This window comes from Salvelinus sp. IW2-2015, linkage group LG7 (assembly GCF_002910315.2).
Source record: "Salvelinus sp. IW2-2015 linkage group LG7, ASM291031v2, whole genome shotgun sequence".
NCBI lineage: Eukaryota > Metazoa > Chordata > Actinopteri > Salmoniformes > Salmonidae > Salvelinus > Salvelinus sp. IW2-2015.
This window is the reverse complement of record NC_036847.1, coordinates 26017532-26042170: the sequence shown is the minus strand read 5'-3', so window position 1 is coordinate 26042170 and position 24639 is coordinate 26017532. Positions and strand designations below refer to the sequence as shown.

Sequence of the window (24639 nt, the reverse complement as noted above, 5' to 3'; positions counted from 1 at the left end):
AAAAATGACCTGTCAAAATGTCTGATAAAATCTCCTTCTCAACAGAAATCTAAACTATGCAGAATCACGACGGTGCAGTCAGACTCATTTAAACTGTCATTAATTTGGTTGGGAATGGAGCTCCACATCAAGTCACATCAGAGGAGGGAGGGGCTGGGATGTGTCTATGGTGGTGACCCAGGCCACAGTGTGCGTGGCAGTGGCAGGGTTTCCACTAGTTACCACAGCTACAGTTGAAGTCGGAAGTTTACATACACCTTAGCCAAATACATTTAAACTCAGTTTTTCACAATTCCTGACATTTAATTCTAGTAAAAGTCCCTGTCTTAGGTCAGTTAGGATCACCACTTTATTTTAAGAATGTGAAATGTCAGAATAATAGTAGAGAGATTGCATGCCCTGACCTGAGATATCTCTGTTTCTTTATTATTTGGTTAGGTCAGGGTGTGACTAGGGTGGGTACGTTAGTTTTTGTATTGTCTAGGGTTTTTTGTAAGTSTAGGGTTTTTGTAGGTCTAGGTATTTGTATGTCTCTGGTGGCATGATATGGTTCCCAATCAGAGGCAGCTGTTTATCGTTGTCTCTGATTGGGGATCATATTTAAGTAGACATTTTCCTTTTGGTGTTCGTGGGTTCTTGTTCTATATTTAGTTGCCTGTCTGTGTAACGGATGTGAAATGGCTAGCTAGTTAGCGGGTACGCGCTAGTAGCGTTTCAATCAGTTACGTCACTTGCTCTGAGACTTAAGTAGGGTTTCCCCTTGCTCTGCAAGGGCCGTGGCNTAGTTAGCGGGTACGCGCTAGTAGCGTTTCAATCAGTTACGTCACTTGCTCTGAGACTTAAGTAGGGTTTCCCCTTGCTCTGCAAGGGCCGTGGCTTTTGTGGAGCGATGGGTAACGACGCTTCGTGGGTGTCAGTTGTTGATGTGTGCAGAGGGTCCCTGGTTCGCGCCCGTGTCGGGGCGAGGGGACGGTTTAAAGTTATACTGTTACATCTGCACTACTTATATTAGCTTCACGGTTCATTTTGTTATTTTGTTCATTTGTTCAGTGTTCGTTCTTATAATAAAGAAGATTGTACGCTTACCACGCTGCGCCTTGGTGTCCTCCTTACAACGGCCGTGACAAAAGAACCCACCACAAAAGGACCAAGCAGTGTGTTCAGGAGGAATGGACATGGGAAGAGATTCTAGATGGAGCAGGATCCTGGACGCAGGCGGGGGAGTATCGCCTTCCGAAGGAAGAAATAGAGGCAGCGAAATTGGAACGGCGATATTACGAGGAGAAATACAAATGAGGCAAGCACGAGAGGCAGCCCCAATAATTCTTTTTGGGGGGGTACACAAGGGGATTGGATGAGTCAGGTTGGAGACCTGAGCCAACTCCTCGTGCTTACTGTGGGGAGCGTGTAACTGGTCAGAAACCGTGTTATGCAGAGATGCGCACGGTGTCTCCCGTTCGCATTCATAGCCCGGTGCGCTCTATTCCAGCTCCTCGCATTTGCCGGGCTAGAATGGGCATCCAGACAGAACGGATGGTGCCGGCTCAGCGCTCCTGTACTCCAGTATACCTCCTTGGATCAGGATATCCTGCGCCGGCTCTGCGTACTGTGTCTCCGGTGCGTCTGCACAGCCCAGTGCGTCCTGTGCTAGCGCCCCGCACTTGCCGGGCTCAAGTGAGCATCCAGCCAGGACGCATTGTGCCAGCTCTACGCTCCAGATCTCCAGTGCACTTCCACAGTCCAGTACGGCCTGTGCTTCTTACCCGCACTCGCCCTGAGGTGCGTGTCCCCAGCCCGGTACCACCAGTGCAGGCACCACGCATCAGACCTCCAGTGCGCCTCCACAGTCCAGTACGTCTTGTGCCTCCTCTCCGCACTCGCCCTCTGGTGCGTGTCCTCAGTCCGGTACCACCAGTTCCGGCACCACGCATCAGGCCTCCAGTGCGCTTCCACAGTCCAGTACGGCCTGTGACTCTTCCCCGCACTCGCCCTGAGGTGCGTGTCCTCAGCCCGGTACCACCAGTTCCGGCACCACGCATCAGGCTTCCAGTGCGCTTCCACAGTCCAGAGCTTCCGGCAACAGCTCCCAGTCCAGAGCTTCCGGCGACAGTTCCCAGTCCAGAGCTCCCGGCGACAGTACCCAGTCCAGAGCTTCCGGCGACAGTACCCAGTCCAGAGCTTCCGGCGACAGTTCCCAGTCCAGAGCTTCCGGCGACGTTTCACAGTCCGGAACCTCCAACGACGGGCCACAGTCCGGAACCTCCAAAAGACGGGCACAGTCCGGAACCTCCAACGATGGCCGCAGTTCGGAACCTCCTGCGACGGGCCACAGTTCGGAACCTCCAACGACGGGCCACAGTCCGGAACCTCCAACGACGGGCCACAGTCCGGAACCTCCAACGACGGTCCCAGTCAGGAGCCTCCAGCGGCGATGCCCAGTCCGGAGCCTCCAGCGGTGATCTCCAGTCCGGAGCCTCCAGCGACGATCTCCGTCCGGAGCCTTCTGCGAAATCCCTAGTCCGGAGCCTCCAGCGACGATCCCCAGTCCCGGAGCCTCTGGCGACAGTCCCCAGTCCGGAGCCTCTGGCCGACGGTCCCCAGTCCGGGGTCTCCGGCGACGGTTCCCAGTCCGGGGCCTCCGGCGACGGTTCCCAGTCCGGGGCCTCCGGCGGCGATCCGCAGTCCAGAGCCCCCGGCGATGATCCGCGGTCCGGGTCTACAAAGGCGGAGGAATCAGCGTAAAGAGGGGGGGGCTGCGTCCAGAACCGGAGCCGGAGCCGCCACCGAGGGTAGATGCCCACCCGGACCCTCCCCTATAGGTTCAGGTTTGCGGCCGGGAGTCCGCACCTTTGGGGGGGGGTACTGTCACGCCCTGACCTGAGATATCTCTGTTATCTTTATATTTTGGTTAGGTCAGGGTGTGACTAGGGTGGGTACGTTAGTTTTTGTATTGTCTAGTTTTTTTTTGTAAGTGTAGGGTTTTTCTAGGTCTAGGTATTTGTATGTCTATGGTGGCCTGATATGGTTCCCAATCAGAGGCAGCTGTTTATCGTTGTCTCTGATTGGGGATCATATTTAGGTAGACATTTTCCTTTTGGACAAGATAATTATTTATTTCAGCTTTTCTTTCTTTCATCACATTCCCAGTGGGTCAGAAGTTTACATACACTCAATTAGTATTTGGTAGCATTGCCTTTAAAATGTTTAACTCCGGTAAAACATTTCGGGTAGCCTTCCACAAGCTTCCCACAATAAGTTGGGTGAATTTTGGCCCATTCCTCCTGATAGAGCCGGTGTAACTGAGTCAGGTTTGTAAGCCTCCTTGCTCGCACACACTTTTTCAGTTCTGCCCACAAATATTCTATAGGATTTAGGTCAGGGCTTTGTGATGGCCACTCCAATACCTTGACTTTGTTGTCCTTAAGCCATTTTGCAACAACTTTGGAAGTATGCTTGGGGTCATTGTCCATTTGGAAGACCCATTTGCGACCAAGCTTTAACTTCCTGACTGATGTCTTGAGATGTTGCTTCAATATATCCACAGAATTTTTCCTCCTCATGATGCCATTTATTTTGTGAAGTGCACCAGTCCCTCCTGCAGCAAAGCACCCCGACAACATGAGGCTGCCACCCCTGTGCTTCACAGTTGGGATGATGTTCGTCGGGCTTGCAAGCCTCCCTCTTTTTCCTCCATACATAATGATGGTCATTATGGCCAAACAGTTATATTTTTGTTTCATCAGACCAGAGGACATTACTCCAAAAAYTACGWTCTTTGTCCCCAAGTGCAGTTGCAAACAGCAGTCTGACTTTTTTATGCCGGTTTTGGAGCAGTAGCTTCTTCCTTGTTGAGCGGCCTTTCAGGGTTATGTCGATATAGGACTCGTTTTACTGTGGATATAGATACTTTTGTACCTGTTTCCTCCAGCACCTTCACAAGGTCCTTTGCTATTGTTCTGGGATTGATTTGCACATTTTGCACCAAAATATGTTAATCTCTAGAAGACAGAACGCATCTCCTTCCTGAGCGGTATGATGGCTGTGTGGTCCCGTGGTGTTTATACTTGCATACTATTGTTTGTACAGATGAACGTGGTACCTTCAGGCGTTTTGGAAATTGCTCCCAAGGATGAACCAGACTTGTGGAGGTCTCCAATTATTTTTCTGAGATCTTGTCAAATGTCTTTTCATTTCCCCATGATGTCAAGCAAAGAGGCACTGAGTTTGAAGGTAGGCCTAGAAATACATCCACAGGTACACCTCCAATTGACTCAAATGATGTCAATTAGCCTATCAGAAGCTTCTAAAACCATGACATCATTTTCTGGAATTTTCCAAGCTGTTTAACTTCTCTGGGATATGTGGGACGGTAGCGTCCCACTTGGCCAAAAGGTAGAAAAAATGTAGCGCGCCAAAATCAAATATATTACTATAAACATCTATCTTTCATGAAATCACACATGAAAGACACCAAATTAAACCTACACATGTTGTGAATCCAGCCAACATGTCTGATTTCAAAAAGGATTTACGGCGAAAGCACACCAAACGATTATGTTAGCTCAGTACATAGCCACAGAAAAACACAGCCATTTTCCCAGCAAAAGATAGTAGTCACAAAAAGCAGAAATAGAGATAAAATGTATCACTAACCTTTGATGATCTTCATCAGATGACACTCATGTTACACAATACATTTATGTTTTGTTCGATAATGTGCATATTTATATCCACAAATCTCAGTTTACATTGGCGCCATGTTCAGAAATGCCTCCAAAATATCCGGAGAAATTGCAGAGAGCCACGTCAAATAACAAAAATACTCATCATAAACTTTGATGAAAGAGACATGTTTTACATATATTTAAAGATACACTTGTTCTTAATGCAACCGCTGTGTCAGATTTCAAAAAAACTTTACGTAAAAAGCACACCATGCAATAATCTGAGTCGGCGCTCAAACATAACAACATTTCTCCACCATGTTGGAGTCATCAGAAATTACATCATAAATATTCCCTTACCTTTGATCATCTTCATCAAAATGCACTCCCAGGAATCCTAGTTCCACAATAAATCGTTGTTTTGTTCGATAATGTCCATTACTTATGTCTAAGTAGCTACTTTTGCTAGCATGTTTAGTGCACATGTCCAAACGCTCGCGCAAATGCAGGCGAACTCGGACGAAAACTTAAAAAAGTTATATAACAGGTCGAATAAACTGGTCAAATGTCTGTAGAAGTTATGGAACGCAAGGCGATATCATGAGGAAAGCGTGTGACCAGGAACTGGCAATCTGCCAGACCACTGACACATTCCCCTCCCATCCGGCCCCACAACACAGCATAAGCTTCATTCCACGTTCTACAGACTGTTGACATCTAGTAGAAGGCGTAGGACATGCAAACAGATCCATATCTTACAGGGAWTTGAATCGGTGATGAGTTGAGCATTGACCAGTCTCAGAATTCTCACTTCCTGTTTGGATTTTGTCTCAGGTTTTTGCCTGCCATATGAGTTCTGTTATACTCACAGACATCATTCAAACAGTTTTAGAAACTTCAGAGTGTTTTATATCCAATAGTAATAATAATATGCATATATTAGCATCTGGGACAGAGTAGGAGGCAGTTCACTATGGGCACGCAATTCATCCAAAAGTGAAAATGCTGCCCCCTATCATAAAGAAGTTAAAGGCACAGTCAACTTAGTGTATGTAAACTTCTGACCCACTGGAATTGTGAAACAGTGAATTATAAGTGAAATAATCTGTCTGTAAACAATTGTTGGAAAAATTACTTGTGTCATGCACAAAGTAGATGTCCTAACCGACTTACCAAAACTAATGTTTGTTAACAAGAAATGTGTGGAGTGGTTGAAAAACGAGTTTTAATGAGTCCAACCTAAGTGTATGTAAACTTCCGACTTCAACTGTATATCATAAAAATGTATGAAAACAAAATGTGCTTTTTGGTCTTAATGTAAGGTTAGGGTTAGGCATAAATTAAGGCTAGGGCTAAGGTTAGGGTCAAGGTTAGGGTCAAGGTTAGGGTCAAGGTTAGGGTCAAGGCTAGGGTTAAGGCTAGGGTTAGGGTTAATGTTATGGTTAAGGTTAGGGTTAAGGTTAGGGTTAAGGTTAAGGCTAGGGTTAAGGTTTGGGCTATGGTTAAGGTTATGGCTAGGGTTAAGGTTAGGGATAAGGCTAGGGTTAAGGCTAGGGCTAAGGCTAGGGTTAAGGCTAAGGCTAGGGTTAAGGATAGGGTTATGGTTTGGGTTAAGGCTAGGGTTAAGGCTAGGGTTAGGGTTAAGGCTTGGGTTAAGGCTAGAGTTAGGGTTAGGTTTAAGGTAAGGGTTAAGGCTTGGGTTAAGGCTAGGGTTAAGGCTAGGGTTAAGGTTAGGGTTAATGCTTGGGTTAAGGGTTAGGGTTAAGATTTAGGGTTAAGGGTTGGGTTACGTTTAAGGCTTGGGTTAAGGTTAGGGTTAAGTTTAAAGGTTTGGTGTAACCCTATCTCCCTCGTGATGCTACACAACAGCACACCACGCTACACTCGTAAAGCCTCTGCTTTCATGAGCGGAGTGAAAAGCGATAATTCTGTCGGGCATAAAAGCTTCAGCCTCGTAGACTCGCACCCTCAGCCAACCTATCCTTGTGGAACAAACATCCTCTCCCTTTCTTCACAGCTCTCAAAATAGCATGGATGGAGAGATAATGTGCCCACTCCACAGTCATATGAAAGCTAAGCAGGAAACAGGCAGCTAGATGCCGGTGTTTATCAGTATTTATGTCTGTTACTCMGTGAAGGTACAACATGTCTAAAATGATTTGAGCTGGTTTATGTTTCAGCGTGCAGAGGCCCTATCTGGGGATCTGTGTCTGTCACAGACAGAGAGAAGCAGTCTGAATCAGATGAGATAGCTATAGTTGGAGCTATAAAAGAGCCTGAGAAACAGACCTCAGACACTGTAACTTATCAATAAAACTACTCCCTCAGACTCCAACCAATGTCATGTGAAGAGTGTATCAGTTCCTGTAGTCTAGACTCTGAGTACGGGATTCAGAGCATTTGGTTCTGATTCTATCTAAATAGTTTAGATGATGTATGCTTAGTAGGCTTGGCTAGAAACCTAAATCCCTTTGCATCTTATGTGGTCGTGTTTTCCAAAAGCACTTTCCTATGGGTTTTGAGGGTTTCTTGTTTATGGTTTCAACTACCAATAAATGTTGGAGATGGAGATCTGGAGTCACTAGATTTCACTGTGGGATGTATCTAATGCTAACAACATGGATTATCAATGTCAGAGTCCATAAATACAATACACCAATGACTGGTGGTATTTTAATCCATATTGAACCAATCACATAGCAGGTAAAATGGACAGAGGGAGGGTGGTATATCCACTTCTGAAATTCAGAATTGTTCAGGCTTGTCAACTTTTATGGTGATATTAAAAAATACAAGATGATGTCTCAAATTCAAACCATTTTGATGGCAAAGTGAAGGCTACATACACTCCCTATAATTTACATAGATAAACTTCCTAAAGCAGAATCGTATATGTTTACACTGAGGTGAACTGAGGTGAAGTGTCTGATTAGCCATTCACATGGTCCCCCTCGACCCCCTGACCTCTCATTCCCATGACAATGATGCTATGGGTAGCCATCGCTAGGTGACAGGGATGTGGAAACGGGTTCAGTTCCCTCTCAGGAGACCTACAGAGGGCTCAATCAATAGTGGCCCCTCTTTAAACACAAATGCTCTGGAGCAGGTTTTCCCAAACCTCGGTCCTGGGGCCCCCCTGGGTGCACGTTTAGCTTTTTCCCTAGGACTACACAGCTGATTCAAATAATCAAAGCTGGATGAGTTTGTTATCTTCTTGTCAATATGGGGGCACTGTTTTCACTTTGTAAAAATTCGTTCCCAAATTAAACTGCCTCGTACTCAATTCTTGCTCGTACAATATGCATATTATTATTACTGTTGGATAGAAAACACTCTCTAGTTTCTAAAACCGTTTGAATTATATCTGTGAGTAAAACAGAACTCAAGTTGCAGCTAACTTCCTGTCAGGAAGTGAGAAATCTGAAATCGGGCACTCTGTTCCAGGGTCAGTTTATTAATTTGCATGTAATCTATGAGTCGACATGCACTGCATACGATTTCCCCTAGATGTCAGTAAGCAGTGAGAATTGGAATGGAGTGTCTGGGTAGTTCTGAGGCCGTATAAAGGCTCTTGGAACGTGGGGTGCACTCTTTTCAACGTTCGTCATGGCGCAAGACAGACCTCAGGATGGCATTCTGAAAAGCTCTCGTTATAGGCCTTAGATATATCCGGCTCTGATTTTATTCGATATAGGTGTTAAAAACATCATAATGTAGTTATTTTAAACCGAGTTATATCAGTTTATATCAGTATATTGCGATTTTCTGAATTTTCTTTGTGCTGCGTTATGAAGAGTTGGACACGTCTGGTCCACATAGCTAATGTTTGCTGCTAATTCCTAAGTTGAAGACGACAATCTACAACCGAGCAACGATGATTCTGGACAAAGGACAACTTGCACAAGATTCTGATGGAAGCTCATCAAAAAGTAAGAACTATTTATGATGTTAATTCGTTGTTCTGTTGAAAAATTTTACACTACTATTCCGCCATTAATTTCGGTGCGGTCTCGCTTTAACGCACGCTGTATGTCGTAGTAACGTTAATTTAAAAAATCTAACACAGCGGTTGCATTAAGAACTAATGTATCTTTCATTTGCTGTCCAACCTGTATTTTTTAGTCAAGTTTATGATTAGTTATTGATTAGATTAGGTGCCTCTCCAAGATTTCTCCCGACATTTTGTTGGCAGCTTGGCTACTATTCTCATTGTATAACCCGATTTGTGCCGCTAAATATGCACATTTTCGAACAAACAATATATGTATGTGTAATATGATGTTATAGGACTGTCATCTGATGAAGTTTTGAGAAGGTTAGTGAAATTTTTTATATCTTTTGCTGGTTTATTCGCTATCGCTAACGTGCATGAATCAATGCTGCTGTGTGGTTGGCTATTGTAGTAAGCTAATATAATGCTAAATTGTGTTTTCGCTGTAAAACACTTAAAGAATCTGAAATATTGGCTGGATTCACAAGATCTTTGTCTTTCATTTGCTGTACGCTGTGTATTTTTCATAAATGTTTTATGATGAGTATTTAGGTAATTCACGTTGCTCTCTGTAGTTATTCTAGTTGCTTTGGTGAGAGTTGTGATGGTGGCTGCAATGTAAAACTATGATTTATACCTGAAATATGCACATTTTCGAACAAACATATGCTATACAATAAATATGTTATCAGACTGTCATCTGATGAAGTTGTTTCTTGGTTAGTGACTATTTATATTCTTTATTTGGTCGAATTTGTGATGCAACCTATGCAGGAAAAAATGGTGAAAAAAAAAAGTTGTGTCTTTTGCTATGGTGGTTACTAATAGAAATACATATTGTGTCTTCCCTGTAAAACATTTTAAAAATCAGAAATGATGGATGGATTCACAAGATGTGTATCTTTCATTGTGTGTCTTGGACTTGTGATTTCATGAACATTTTATTATATGATAATCCCTGTGGCTTTAGGCTAGGCTATGCTAGTCAGCTTTTTGATGGGGGGATCCCGGATCGGGTTTGTGACTCGTTAGAGGTTATTTGAATCAGCTGTGTAGTGCTAGGGCAAAAACTAACGTGCACCCGGGCAGGGGGGGGGGGGGGGGGGGGCAAGACCGAGTTTGGGAACCCTGCTCTGGAGGAGGGTTGAGTAACTAGTAATTAGCAGAAAGGCCCATCAGAGTGTGGTTCCTCTACATAGGAAGGCAGTCATCAGGGTGTAAAGTGACTGTGAGCCTCCCGACAGTACAGACCAAGTCTAACCTCCATGTAATGGATTTTCAATACACTTTAGCTATGTTTACAGGAGTATATTTTGTGATATAGAACATATAGTTCATTTAGAAGATTGCTTTWTCTGGTCACAACCTATGCCTCGAGTACAAAAGCATTTACTCTCCTTGAGGGAGATTGAAAGAAAACACAGTCAAGGTTAGCATTCCAGAGGACATATCCAGCTGTTGGGGTGTAATGTGTACGGGCTTTCAGAGTTCTTCATCTGTTGACGTCTATGTGCATAATCCATTAAACACTTTCGATTTATTGACCAGTCCTCAACAGACAGCAGGAAAGAGTCTTCACGTTCCTACATTTCCTTATCTGCTGGGCTAGCCGCTAGACATGTGTTTCCTTGGCGAGCAGAGAACAGAGAYGGGAGGGTACTATGGAATGTGGCTGGGAGTACTTGAGGAACATTCTAATGAGGGCTGAAGAAGAATGGAGAATGGTGTAGGGGGTCTGGGTAGTGATGATGGTCTCACTGGGGGCTGATGGGGGATTCTCCTGGGGACTAAAAGAGAGGCCATAGATCTGAACTTACTTCCATGGTTAAAGAGAATGCCTCCATATGACCTCTCTTTCTCCCTCTCTCTCTTTCCATCTTTCCCCCTCTCTCTCTCTCTCTCTCACTCTCAATTATATTAAATTCAAGGGGCTTTATTGGCATTCGAAACATATGTTAACATTGCCAAAGCAAAAGAAATTAACAAAAATTAACAGTAAACATTACACTCACACAAGTTCCTAAAGAATAAAGACATTTCAAATGTCATATTATGTCTATATACAGTGTTGTAATGACGTGCAAATAATTATAGTACAAAAGGGAAAATAAATAAGCATAAATATGGGTTGTATTTACAATGGTGTTAGTTCTTCACTGGTTGCCCTTTTCTTGTAGCAACAGGTTACAAATCTTGCTGCTGTGATGGCACACTGTCGTATTTCACTCAGTAGATATGGGAGTTTATCAAAATTTGATAAAACATTTGTTTTCGAATTCTTTGTGGGTCTGTGCAATCAGAGAGAAATATGGAGAAATATGGCTTTGTTATGGAAGGTTTGGGAATCGCTTCCTTTTAGGTGATTGTAGAATTTAACGGCTCTTTTCTGGATTTTGATAATTAGCAGGTATCGGCCTAATTCTGCTCTGCATGCATTATTTGGTGTTTTACGTTGTACACAAAGTGTTTGTCCCATTTTGTGAATTCTTGGTTGGTGAGCAGACCCCAGACCTCACAACCATAAAGGGTTTTCTCTCTCTCTCTGTCTCTCTCTGGTGCTAATGAAACCAAACAGCGCTGGCCCCAGATAACGTCTCCCTCCGCCTGACAATCACCTCTGACATTGCACTAATGGGGAATTTAGTGATGTTAATATAAGCAGTCAATAGAGTGGCCCGGGGGACTAGCACAAAGCCAACCACACACTTCTGATCTCGCCGGGTATATCATCAATACGTCAAAAATATATCATCCTATTTATAACCTGAACCCCCCCCCGGCCCGCACATACACTATATACAGGCACCAACACACAGACGTACATAGACAGAAAGACGACACAGACACACACACACTTTTATAAAAGACATACAAACTTGCACTTGAAGGCAATCGCCGACAAGCATGCCACCCTATAGCCCATTGCACACTCATATGCATTACATGTCTAGAGACATTAGTGTTCATAATTCCCCTTTTAATTCATATGAGCAAAAAGAACAAAGCCATAAAGGAGCAGCCAGGYCAGATGCCTCATGGGACTGAATTAAAATAAAGAAACCTAAGAAAATGCTACAGCAGATATATGGCCTGGTGTTACAGAACACTTACGGTTTCAGAGAGGAGGGTGTGGGATCTAGCTGCTACCATGAGCTGAGCTCACCTGCCCTCTTTCTTTCTCTCGCTCTCATTTGCTCCCCCCCTCCCTCCCCCATCTACGAGGGCAGAGTGTTTATTTGGATTGCGCTAGAGGAGAATATTATCACTTTGATGGTTGCCAAGGAAAATAAATCCCCTCCTTAATTTGTGAACATTTTATATGTCATTCAGAGTCTTAAATGTTCCTGTTCTGCTCCCCCCTATTGGAGCTGCAAAACAATTAGGCCTAATTACATGTAGTGTGAGAATGATGTGATAACGGAAAGTGTTGCACCCCTGCAAAGTACAGATGTAGAATCTTAATTTCAGCCAGTTTGCTACAGCAGGAAAATAATCTTGCAGCAACAGGAAATATGAATTATTATTTGGATTATAATTAAATTACATTTTTGTAAGGGTTGATACATTTTTCGAAAGGGAAAAGCAAGTCTGAAATGTCAAACTTTTGTGGAAATTACAAACTTCAGAAGCCTTTTTAAACCTCAAATACACAAGTTGTAAATGCCGTGCATTGCAGCAWAAGTATCCTGCAAACTAAGATCCTACATCTGTAGAGCAGTCAAAGGTAGTTATCTTGATTGCTGTGTGTTACTATTATGAGTGTGTGCATTCACCATAGTTCCTCTCAGTCTCAGACTCAACCCTGTGGTTTCTAGGGTCATTGATGAGCTGTGGTTGCTGCCCTGTTGATTAATGTCTAGAGGAAACATTAGAGCTGACATTCCACTCCTTGTACTCCGTGTCATATGGAGTGGGAAGGAGTGGAATGTCAGCACAAACAGACTGTTACCCAGGTTATTAGAGCTGAGCTGAGAGCATTCTGCTGGCTGTATACATCCAACTGAGGCTGATGTGAACTCTCTGTGGAAGAGAGCTGCCTGCTTCACATAACCTTTTTGTTAGTGAAAACAGAAGTGTGGATGGACAACAAAATGGAATAATGATGTCAGGTTTGTGTAAGATGAGTCTAGCTTTTGAACATTTGTTGAGAATGTAAAAGGTTGCACTGTCATTGTTCTCTGTAGAAATGGTAACTATAGACCGTGACACCAGTGAGCCATAATGGACATTGGGGTATGATTACAGAGAGAGAACTGGGAAGTATGCACAGTTGTGTTACTCTGTAGTTCTGGAACCTTTGTCTGGGCCTTTTATTCTGTCAAGGCCAGTGTGTGTATGTGTGTGTGTGTGTTTGTGTGTCCTCTGTAACTCACCGCTTTAGTGCACTGCACGTCTTTTCCCAGCAGCCAGTTGAGCTCCAGGTTGCCCTCTCCCTGATAGCAGGACTGCAGGCGCTCCTTGATGCGGGCGTTGATGTCCTTGATGGTGAATATGCAGAGCGCTGAGTCATCTGGCGGCCGGTGGTACTGCTTCTGGCCCTTGGAGAATATGGTGAAGAGCACGTCGTCCGTGGCGCTGATGTTGAGCGAGGCGGCCAGCACACGGCCCGGCTTGGCCAGGTAGGCGGCCTGCAGGAGACGGTACTCCACACCGTTCCTCACGCAGCCCATGGGTAAGGACACGTACGAGTGGAACTTGTGGTCGTCCTTGCAGAGGCGGACGATGCGCGAGGTGTAGAAGAGGTCGTTGGAGGATCCACCTGATGACATGCTGTTCTCCGGCGTCTCGGGCTGGACGGTCAGGAAGTAGACGAAGGAGCCGCTGGCGAAGCCATACACGTAGTAGATGTCGAAGTGGGACACCAGCGCCAGCGTGTCTGACGGGATCTTTATCAGAGACGAGACGAAGTCTGTGTGAAGCTCGTAGTCTAGCATGGCCGAGGACTCTGGGTCGCGGGGGAGCTTACGACTAGAGATGGTGGGGAAGTAGTCCTGTTTACCGTCTACAGCCGTCCCGATGAAAAGAGTCCCATCCTGGCCCTTGGAGGAGGGCACGATGACCCCGTACATGGTGCCTGTCTGGTTGACGCTGGAGAGGTAGTGCTCTTTCTTATGGGACGGCTCCACTAGGATGAAGAGATCATCCAGACGCAGCAGTTTGCAGACTCCCTGGTAGAGACTACCGCAGGCCAGCAGACGATTCTGACTGTAGTCTATGAGAAGCAGTTTGTTGACGTTGTTAGTGGAGGTCAGGGGTTCAGAGCAGGGCTGGACGATGAGGGGCGGGTAGCATGCCTTGTTGTCGTCCTCAGGGCCTGTGTCGTGGGACACCATGAGGGTCAGGTTACCCGAGAGCTTGTAGACGCGGTTGACCGCTCCGATGTAGAGCGCCCCCGTTGTCTGGTGGACCGTCAGGTGGTTGAAGGCCCACTCCCGGCGCTCCGGGTGGAAGCTGGTGAAGGTGGTGAAGGTGATCTGGCCTTGGCACACGGTGGCAGCAACAGCTAACAGCCACAGGCCCAGCATGGCCAGCACAGCGCCCCCTCTAGGGCCCGCTGGGAAAGTCCTGCCGTTGCGTCGTGTTACCCGCCGCGACCGCCGGCCCTCCATACCTCTAGGGACGCTGCAGCAAGGCAACAGCAGAGTAAACAGGAGGAGGAATGTGAGGGAAGGAAGCTAGGCTACCTTCCACTTTGTCTTCTCAAAGGCTAGGTTCGCGCTTGTATCTTTACCAGGGTCTTCACATGTTTCTGAAAGAAAGACAGAAAGAGAGAGGGGGTGAATAAACGAGAGTTAGCACATTGTGACTCACACTCAGTCAAAGGGGAAGCAGATAAAAGCTAATGGAAAAGTCTGTTTATTCAGTAACTGCTGCTTGATAAGGGGAGGAGTTCACCCTCACCAAGGCGACAATGAGTTAGGGAACAGTGGAATTGAAGCTGACAGAAGACAATGGAAGGAAAAACCTTTATCGCCACATTCCAGAGGAGTTGCTGGACGGGATAGGTCTGATAGGACAATGAAGGAAAGTGAGCAGGTTACGGTTAACGGAAATTAGAATGACCTGAGTCATAGTTATGCTGCCTGCCTCAGAGGGGCCTTAGAGACACTGGGTTTCTAAGAACAACACAAACCAATGGACTGCCCTGGGTGCCACATTTCACACATCTCCCCTGCCCATGCGCTGCTATGAGAAACATCCTTCAGGCTAGTGGTCTATAATCAATATAGCCACTTATTTAATTCTACAACGACTAATTCTAGATGCCATGGGTAAAAAGAAAAACTTTTAAAATAAGAGGCTATTTAAACAGACATTTAAACAGAGATCTTACGGTCCAAAATATACCAGCTAGAGAAAGACTTACAAGGGTAAAGCACAGCTAAACACCAAAGTAATGATTAATAAATATATTGGGGCTCATATTATTTTTTCCTTAGGAGGCATTAGCATTGCCATCTCATTTCAGTTATACCCCTCTACCCCCCTCCGGTTGGCTGGCAACCTTCCCTATCTGTGCTCCTTATTTTTCTAGTCTAAATGTGAAAACATCCATAAAGGGAAGTCTGCTATTTATTTAACCATGCTTTGCAATCTGGCCCCTCCTTTATGTTATACATCAAGAGAGAGAGACAGAGCGAGAGAGAGAATGTCTATATTCTTTTAAAACTTTTGTGAGTGCAATGTTTAGAGTTAATTTCTAATTGTTTATTTCCCTTTTGTTTATTGTCTATTCGACTTGCTTTGGCAATATAAACACATTTCCCATGCCAATAAAGCCCTCTAAATTTAAATGTTTATTTAGAGAGACACACTGAGGGGAGAGAGAGAGAAAGACCCTCTTCACAGTTTTTCCCTAGGAGTTAATTATCTTGTCCATGGTAGAGGGGAGGTCTGGATCTTATTACTGGAACAAAGTGAGAACAAATTGGGAGCCAGATCCACTGCTTGCACCCCTCCTTCCCTACCTTCATCCCTCTCTGCTCTTCAAGTGTTCTGCCTGCCTGTGTTCTGCCACAGGACGCACTGGGCTGTGCAGACGTACCGGAGACACAGTGCGCAGAGCCGGCACAGGATATACTGGGCCGAGGAGGCGCACTGGAGGTCTGGAGAGCAGGGCTGGCACAACCCGTCCTGGCTGGATGCTCACCCTAGCCCGGCAGATGCGGGGAGCTGGGATGTAGCGCACCGGGCTGTGAACACGCACTAAAGACACCGTGCGCTCCACCGCATAACACGGTGTCTGACGAGTACGACGCTCGCCACGGTAAGCACGAGGAGTTGGCTCAGGTCTCCAACCTAACTCAACCAATCTCCTTGTGTGCCCCCCAATCTTTTGGGGGAGGGGCTAACTCTCGGGCTTCCTTGCTAGCCGTGTTCCCTCGTAACGATGCCGTTCCGCCTTTGCTGCCTCCAGCTCCTCCTTGGGATGACGATATTCCCCAGCCTGTCTCCAAGGTCCCTTACCGTCCAGGATTTCCTCCCAAGTCCATAAGTTCCCCTTACCACGCTGCTTGGTCCTTTTGTGGTGGGAGGTTCTGTCACGGCCGTCAACAGAAGTAGACCAAAGCGAAGCGTGGTGAGCGTACATATTCCTTTATTTAGATGACGCCGACAAAAACAATAAACCATCCAAAACAACCGTGAAGCTGAAGGACTATGTGCCACAAACAAAGTTAACTTCTCTAGGGTAGGGGGCAGCATTCGGAATTTTGGATGAAAAGCATGCCCAAATTAAACGGCCTGCTTCTCGGGCTGAGAGGATATGATATGCATATAACTGGTAGATTTGGATATAAAACACTCTAAAGTTTCCAAAACTGTTAAAATAGTGTCTGTGAGTATAACAGAACTGATTTGGCAGGCGAAAACCTGAGAAGAATCCATTCGGGAAGTAGTTTTGTTTTGTTTTTGTAGTTTTCTATTCAATGCCATTACAGTATCCATTGACTTAGGACTCAAATTGCAGTTCCTATGCCTTCCACTAGATGTCAACAGTCTTTAGAAATAGTTTCAGGCTTATATTCTGAAAAATGAGGAAGGCAGAGCAGTCTGAATGAGTGGACCCTAAAGTGTCACAGAGCTTTTTCATGCGCGCGACCGAGAGAGTGCCTTTCTTGTTTACCTTTCATATTGACGACGTTATTGTCCGGTTGAAATATTATTGATTATTTAGGCTAAAAACAACCTGAGGATTGAATATAAACATCGTTTGACATGTTTCTATGAACTTTACGGATACAATTTGGATTTTTTTGCCTGCCTGTTTTGACTGCGTTTGAGCCTGTGGATTACTGAAGAAAACGCGCAAAAAAAACAGAGGTTTTTGGATATAAAGAGACTTTATCGAACAAAAGGAACATTTATTGAGTAAATGATTGTCTGCTGAGTGCAACCATATGAAGATCATCAAAGGTAAGGGATTAATTTTATCTCTATTTCTGACTTGTGTAACTCTTCTACTTGGCTGGTTACTGTTTGTAATGATTTGTCTGCTGGGCTATGTTCTCAAATAATCGTAAGGTATGCTTTCGCCGTAAAGCATTTTTTAAATCTGACACCGTGATTCACAAGAAGTTAATCTTTAACCCTATGTAAAATATGTTTTGTTTTCTGAATTTTTATAATGAGTATTTCTGTATTTGAATTTGGCGCCCAGCAGTTTCACTGGCTGTTGAAGAGGTGGGACGCTAACGTCTCACGTACCCAAGAGAGGTTAACCTCCCACAAAGACAGGTGGGAAAAAGGGCTACCTAAGTATGGTTCTCAATCGGAGACAACAATAGACAGCAGTCCCTGATTGAGAACCCTACCTGGCCAAAACATAGAAATACAAATAATAGAACTAAAGAACATAGAATACCCACCCCAAATCACACCCTGACCAAACAAAATAGAGACATAAAAAGGATCTCTAAGGTCAGGGCGTGACAAGAGTGATGCAGGTCCTTAGATGTTGTACACATGAAATTGCTTCATTCCAAACTTTATCTACAAGGTTATATTCCATTTTGTGCAAATCAAGCTGCTTCGCGTATCTAACTGTTCCATTCTCTGTGTAGCCTGCTGCTAGAATGGACAGAAAGGTATCGCTCGAGTCGCAACAAAATTGAATATAAAGTTGTGAGCTTTTTAGTTTAAAAAAGGACGTATTTGGGTTTTTATGGAGCCTTTGTTCATGTTTTTTCAGAGCCCCCGTACTGCACAACAAGGATGCCGAAGTGAATTGCTGGTTGGGTGCAGCTTCTCAAAAAAAAACTAAATCACAAAGAAAAGTATCTGGACCCTTCTATAACATGCCATTTACATCAAACATTTTAACTTGGTTGTAAAAAAGCTAAATACTCCTTTAAGGCCTCTGACTGTTTTACCAGGATCTGAATCTATTAATTATTATTCTTCCACAATGTTACTCCTGTTTTAATCCTTTATTCTCCCGCTGACACCATCACGCCCTGCAGGGATTAATTATTGGCCCCAGAACATTCATTCCTAAATGAATAAGGACACCATTAGACATGCACAGCTCACACTCCTCTCCCTCTCTTTAATACCACAACCAGCACACTGCTGTGTGCTTTCACCTCTTTTGTCAGTATTATTCCATCAGGACCGAACAACACCATTCAGTGAGGGACTAACAAGTGGAAACAATGGCAGCAGTAGCAGTAGCAAAAATAGCAGTAGTAGCAGCAGTAGCAGTATAGCAGCAGTAGCAGAAGTAGCCAGCAGCAGAAGTAGCCAAGAAGTAGCAGCAGCAGTAGCAAGAAGAGCAGTAGTTAGCAGCAGTAGCAGAAGTAGCAGTAGTAGCAGCAGTAGCAGAATAGCAGCAGCAGAAGTAGCAGAAGTAGCAGCAGCAGTAGCAGAAGTAGCAGTAGTAGCAGCAGTAGAAGAAGCCAGCAGCAGAAATAGCAGTAGTAGCGAGTATCAGCAGAAGTAGCAAAGTAGCAGCAGTAGCAGTAGCAGCAGCAGTAGAAGTAGCAGTAGTAGCAGTATCAGCAGAAGTAGCAGTATAGCAGCAGTAGCAGTAGCAGCAGCAGTAGAAGTAGCAGTAGCAGAAGTAGCAGCAGTAGCAGTAGCAGAAAGTAGCAAAAGTAGCAGCAGCAGCAGTAGCAACAGAAGTAGCAGAAGTAGCAGTATCAGCAGAAGTAGCAGTAGCAGCAGAAGTAGACGTACAGTACAGTAGTAGCTAAAGTGCAGCAGCAGCAAGCAACAGAAGTAGAAGAAGTAGCAGCAGTAGAAGTAGCAGCTGTAGAATTAGCAGTAGCAGCAGTAGACACAAAGTAGCCAGAGCAGTAGGCAAGCACTGTAGAAGTACAGCGTAAAGTAGCAGTAGCAGTAGTAGCAGAAGTAGTAGCAGTAGCAGCGTAGAAGTAGCAGCTGTGAAGTAGCAGAGCAGTATAGCAAAATACAGCTGCAGAAGTAGCAGAAGTAGCAGCAGTCTAGCACTGTAGAAGTAGCAGCTGTAGAAGTAGCAGTAGGAGTAGTAGCAAAAGTAGCAGCAGCAGCAGTAGCTGAAGTAGAAAAAGTAGCAGCAGCAGCAGTAGCTGAAGTAGCAAAGTAGCACAGCAGCATAGCAGCAGAAGTAGCAGCAGTAGCAGCAGTAGCAGTGTAGAAGTAGCAGCAGTAGAAGTAGCAGCTGTAGAAGTACAGTAGTAAAGTAGCAGTAAATAGCAGCTGTAAAGTACCATAGCACAACAGTGTAGAAGTAGCAGCTGTAGAAGTAGCAGTAACAGCAGTAGCAGGTGTAGAAGTAGCAGCAGTAGAAGTAGCAGCAGTAGAAGTAGCAGTAGCAGCAGTAGCAGGTGTAGAAGTAGCAGCAGTAGAAGTAGCAGCTGTAGAAGTAGCAGCTGTAGAAGTAGCATCGCAAAATCAAGGATGATCAGACGTAGCGCTACTACAAGAGTAATTAGTGTGAAGCTGGGCGAAGTAGCGTGGACCGTGTGTGTGTGTGGGTCGGTGGGGACGCCAGGGGGGTGAAACACGTCAGACACAAGCCTACATCGTTCGTTACGCTACACATTTGCATTTCTCAGCAGGAAGAGAGGAGAGGACATCAGAGAGAAAGAATCAAGCCATGGGTGAGAGAGAGATGTGGCTGGAATAATCAGCTGCTTCTTTGAATTTGTAATTTGCATGTCTGGATTGGTGTTCCGGGTATGTCTGATATACAGTACAGAGGAGATGTACAGTCCCTCTCCACTACGTCTGGTCATTTTACACACACCCCTCCCCCAAGCCCATGGCTGTCAAAACCTGTTCATTGTCATCCTGTGTCCCTCCCCCCTGCCTCCATCTGTGATCAACTGATAAGCTACTCAGCCAGTCCAGACTTTAATATACACTGCTGGGGAGAGTATTGATCCCTCAGCCCATAAACAGTGAGTTCCTAGGGGCCACTGGGGCCTGGAAGCCTGTTAGCTATTAGAGGGACTGGCGTGTGCTGGTGTGGGCTGGGCTGAGGGAGGTGCGTGGGCTGCTCTGAGGTGTCCCAGGAGCACTATACTATATGAGCATGGCCATAAAATAGCGGGCCTAGGCTATAAGCCAGGGACAGGACCCCCTCATACCATTTCTCCTACCTTCCCTGCCTGCACCATGCCTGCACCAGCCATGCTGCTTCCTTTGTTTGAGTGTGCGCATCGTGCTGTGGAGGTGCCGAGCAGAGCAGAGAGAAGAGTTCAGAGTTCAGAGTAGAGAGTAGAGCAGGGTAGAGACGAGCAGGGAGAGCTGAGTAGAGTAGAGCAGGGTAGAGTAGAGCAGAGAGAGCAGAGTAGAACAGAGCAGAGTAGAGAGCAGTGTAACGCCGAGCAAAACAGAGTAGAGTAGAGCAGAGTAGAAACGAGCAGATCAGAGTAGAGAGTAAAGCAAAGCAGAGCAGAGTAGAGTAGAACAGAGCAGAGTAGAGCGGAGTAGAACAGAGCAGAGTAGAGTAGAGCAGATTAGAACATAGCAGAGTAAAACAGAGTAGAGCAGAGTAGAACAGAGCAGATCAGAGTAGAGAGTAGAGCAAAGCCGAGTAGAGAGTAGAACACAGTAGAACAGAGCGTAGTAGAACAAAGCATAGTAGAGTAGAACATAGTAGAGCTGAGCAGAGTAGAACAGAGCAGATTAGAACAGAGTAGAGTAAAGCAGAGTAGAACAGAGCAGAGTAMAACAGAGTAGAGCTGAGTAGAGCTGAGCAGAACAGAACCGAGCAGATCAGAGTAGAGTAGAGCAAAGCAGAGTAGAACAAAGCAGAGTAGAACAGAGCAGAGCAGGGTAGAACAGAGTAGAGTAGAACAGAGCAGAGTAGAGCCAAGGACAACATAGTAGAGTAGAGCAGAGTAGAACCAAGCAGATCACAGTAGAGAGTAGAGTAGAGGAGAGTAGAACAGAGCATAGTATATAGTATAACAAAGCAGAACAGAGCAGAGTATAATAGAGTAGAGTAGAGCAGATTAGAACATAGCAGAGTAGAACAGAGCAGATTAGAAAAGAGTAGAGCAGAGTAGAACAGAGCAGAGTAGAACAGAGTAGAACAGAGCAGAATAGAACAGAGAAGAGAAGAGCAGAGCAGATCAGAATAGAACAGAGTAGAACAGAGTAGAACAGAGTACACCAGGATAGAACAGAGCAGAGTAGAACAGAGCAGAACAAAGTAGAGCAGAGCATAGTAAAACAAAGCATATTAGAGTAGAACAGAGCAGAGTAGAGTAGAACAGAGTAGAGTAGAATAGAGCAGAGTAGAGTAGAGCAGATGTGAATGCCAAATGTAAAAGTGTTCCTTACAGTGCACTACTTTTGACTGTCAAATGCAGTACGCTACACAGGGAATAAAGTGCCATTTGTGATGCAGCCCAGAGTAAATCCCCCTGGAGGTGTAATCAGGTTCTTGCAGCAGCTCTTTCCTCCTCAAGCCCCATAGCCTTTTGGCCTTTAGGGCTTTAGAACACAGGCAGGCAGCACCCGCTCCCGCACGCCCACCTCCTTAACACCCCTCCATCTCCCTAACCCCCTCCACATCCCCTATGGTATATACACTACCGTTCAAAAGTTTGGTGTCACTTGTCCTTGTTTTTGAAAGAAAAACATATTTTTTGTTCATTAAAATAACATCAAATTGATCAGAAATACAGTATAGACATTGTTAATATTGTAAATAACTATTGTTGCTGGAAACGGCAGATTTTTTCATGGAATATCTACATAGGTGTACAGAGGCCAATTATCAGCAACCATCACTCCTGTGTTCCAATGGCACATTGTGTTAGCTAATCCAAGTTTATAATTTTAAAAGGCTAATTGATCATTACAAACCCTTTTGCAAATATGTTAGCACAGCTGAAAACTTTTGTCCTGATTAAAGAAGCAATAAAACTGGACTTCTTTAGACTAGTTGAATACCTGGAGCATCAGCATTTGTGGGTTCGATTACAGGCTCAAAGTGGCCAGAAACACGAAGTACTTTCTTCTGAAACTCATCAGTCTATTCTTGTTCTGAGAAATGAAGGCTATTCCATGCGAGAAATTGCCAAGAAACTGAAGATCTCGTACAACGCTGTGTACTACTCCCTTCACAGAACAGCACAAACTGGCCCTAACCAGAATAGAAAGAGGAGTGGGAGGCCCCGGTGCAAAACTGAGCAAGAGGACAAGTACATTAYAGTGMCTAGTTTGAGAAACAGACGCCTCACAACTCCTCAACTGGCAGCTTRATTAAATAGTACCCGCAAAACACCAGTCTCAACGTCAACAGTGAAGAGGCGACTCTGGGATGCAGATTTCCGATGTCCAGTGTCTGTGTTCTTTTGTCAATCTTAATCTTTTCTTTTTATTGGCCAGTCTGAGAATTGGCTTTTTCTTTGCACCTCTGCCTAGAAGGCCAGCATCCCAGAGTTGTCTCTTCACTGTTGATGTTGAGACTGGTGTTTTGTGGGTACTATTATAATGAAACTGACAGTTGAGGAGCTGCCAGTTTCCAGCTACAATCGTAATTTACAACATTAACAATGTCTACACTGTATTTCTGATCAAATTGATGTTATTTTAATGGTCAAAATAATTTTATTTTATTTCAAAAACAAGGACATTTCTAAGTGACCCCAAACTTTTGAACGGTATTGTATATATTTATAAACTGGGTGGTTTGAGCCATGAATTCTGATTGGCTGAAAGCCATGGTTTATTAGACCATATACCATGGGTATGACAAAACTAATTATGTTGGTAACCAGTTTATAATAGCAATACGGRTCATTAGGGGTTTGTGATATATGGTCAATATACCATATACCATGGTATATTGGCCATATACCACACCTCCTCGGACCTTATTGCTTAACTATACAGCGCCAGTCAAAAGTTTGGACACACCTACTCATTCAAGGGTTTTTCTTTATTTTTACTATTTTCTACATTATAGAATAATAGTGAAGACATCAACACTTTGAAATAACACATATGGAATCATGTAGTAAGTAAAAAAGTGTTAAACAAATCAAAATATATTTTATATTTGAAATTCTTCAAAGTAGGCATCCTTTGCCTTGATTACAGATTTGCACACTCTTGGCATTCTCTCAACCAGCTTAATGAAGTAGTCACCTGGAATGCATTTCAATTAACAGGTATGCCTTGTTAAAAGATAATTTGTGGAATTTCTTTCCTTCCTAATGCGTTTGAGCCAATCAGTTGTGTTGTGACAAGGTAGGGGTGGTATAAATAAGAAGGTCCTATTTGCTAAAAAACAAGTCCATATTATGGCAAGAACAGCTCAAATAAGCAAAGAGAAACAACATCATTACTTCAAGACATGAAGATCAGTCAATCCGGAAAATTTCAAGAACTTTGAACGTTTCTTCAAGTGCAGATGTAAAAAACCATCAAGCGCTATGATGAAACTGGCCCTCATGAGGACCGCCACAGGAATGGAAGACCCAGAGTTACCTCTGCTGCAGAGGATAAGTTCATCAGAGTTACAAGCCTCAGAAATTGCAGCCCAAATAAATGCTTCACAGAGTTCAAGTAATAAACACATCAACATCAACTGTTCAGAGAAGACTATGTGAATCAGGCTTTCATGGTCGAATTGCTGAAAATAAACCACTACTAAAGAACACCAATAAGAAGAAGAGACTTGCTTGGACCAAGACACACGAGCAATGGACATTAAACTGGTATAAATCTGCCCTTAGGTCTGATGAGTCCAAATTTGAGATTTTTGGTTCCAACGGCTGTGTCTTTGTGAGACTCAGAGTAGGTGAACGGATGATCTCATCATGTGTGGTTCCCACCGTGAAGCATGGAGGAGGAGGTGTGATGGTGTGGGGGTACTTTGCTGTTGACACTGTCAGTGATTTATTTAGAATTCAAGGCACACTTAACCAGCATGGCTACCACAGCATTCTGCAGCGATACACCATCCCATCTGGTTTGCGCTTAGTGGGACAATCATTTGTTTTTCAACAGAACAATGCCCCAAAACACACCTCCAGGCTGTGTAAGGGCTATTTGACCAAGGAGAGGGATGGAGTGCTGTATCAGATGACCTGGCCTCCACAATCACTCGACCTCAACCCAATTGAGATGGTTTGGGATGAGTTGGACCGCAGAGTGAAGGGAAAGCAGTCAACAAGTGCTCAGCATATGTGGGAACTCCTTTAAGACTGTTGGAAAAGCATTCCAGGTGCTCTCAAGCTGGTTGAGAGAATGCGAAGAGTGTGCAAAGCTCTCATCAAGGCAAAGTGTGACTACTTGGAATAATCTCAAATATAAAAAGTATTTCGATTTTTTTAACACTTTTTTGGTTACTAAATTAATCCATATGTTTTATTTCTTTTTTTTGTGTTCACTATTATTCTACAATGTAGAAAATAGCAAAAATAAAGAAAAACCCTGGAATGAATAGGTGTGTCCAAACATTTGACTGGTACTGTATACATATACAGTATATATTACTACCTATCCATCTCTCCCTTCCTTCCTCCTCTCCCTCTATCTTTC

At 44.4% G+C, this 24639-nt stretch overlaps 1 protein-coding gene across 1 annotated transcript in view; it reads right to left on the bottom strand.

Moving 5' to 3' along the window:
• Positions 1–24639, bottom strand: part of LOC111966720 (plexin-A2-like) — a 72382-nt gene that overhangs the window by 3755 nt on the left and 43988 nt on the right. Inside the window, exon 2 of the mRNA XM_023991602.2 lies at positions 13029–14404. Coding sequence (XP_023847370.1) covers positions 13029–14264 — 1236 coding nt within the window. The 5' untranslated portion in view covers positions 14265–14404. The remainder of the gene's footprint in view (positions 1–13028; positions 14405–24639) is intronic.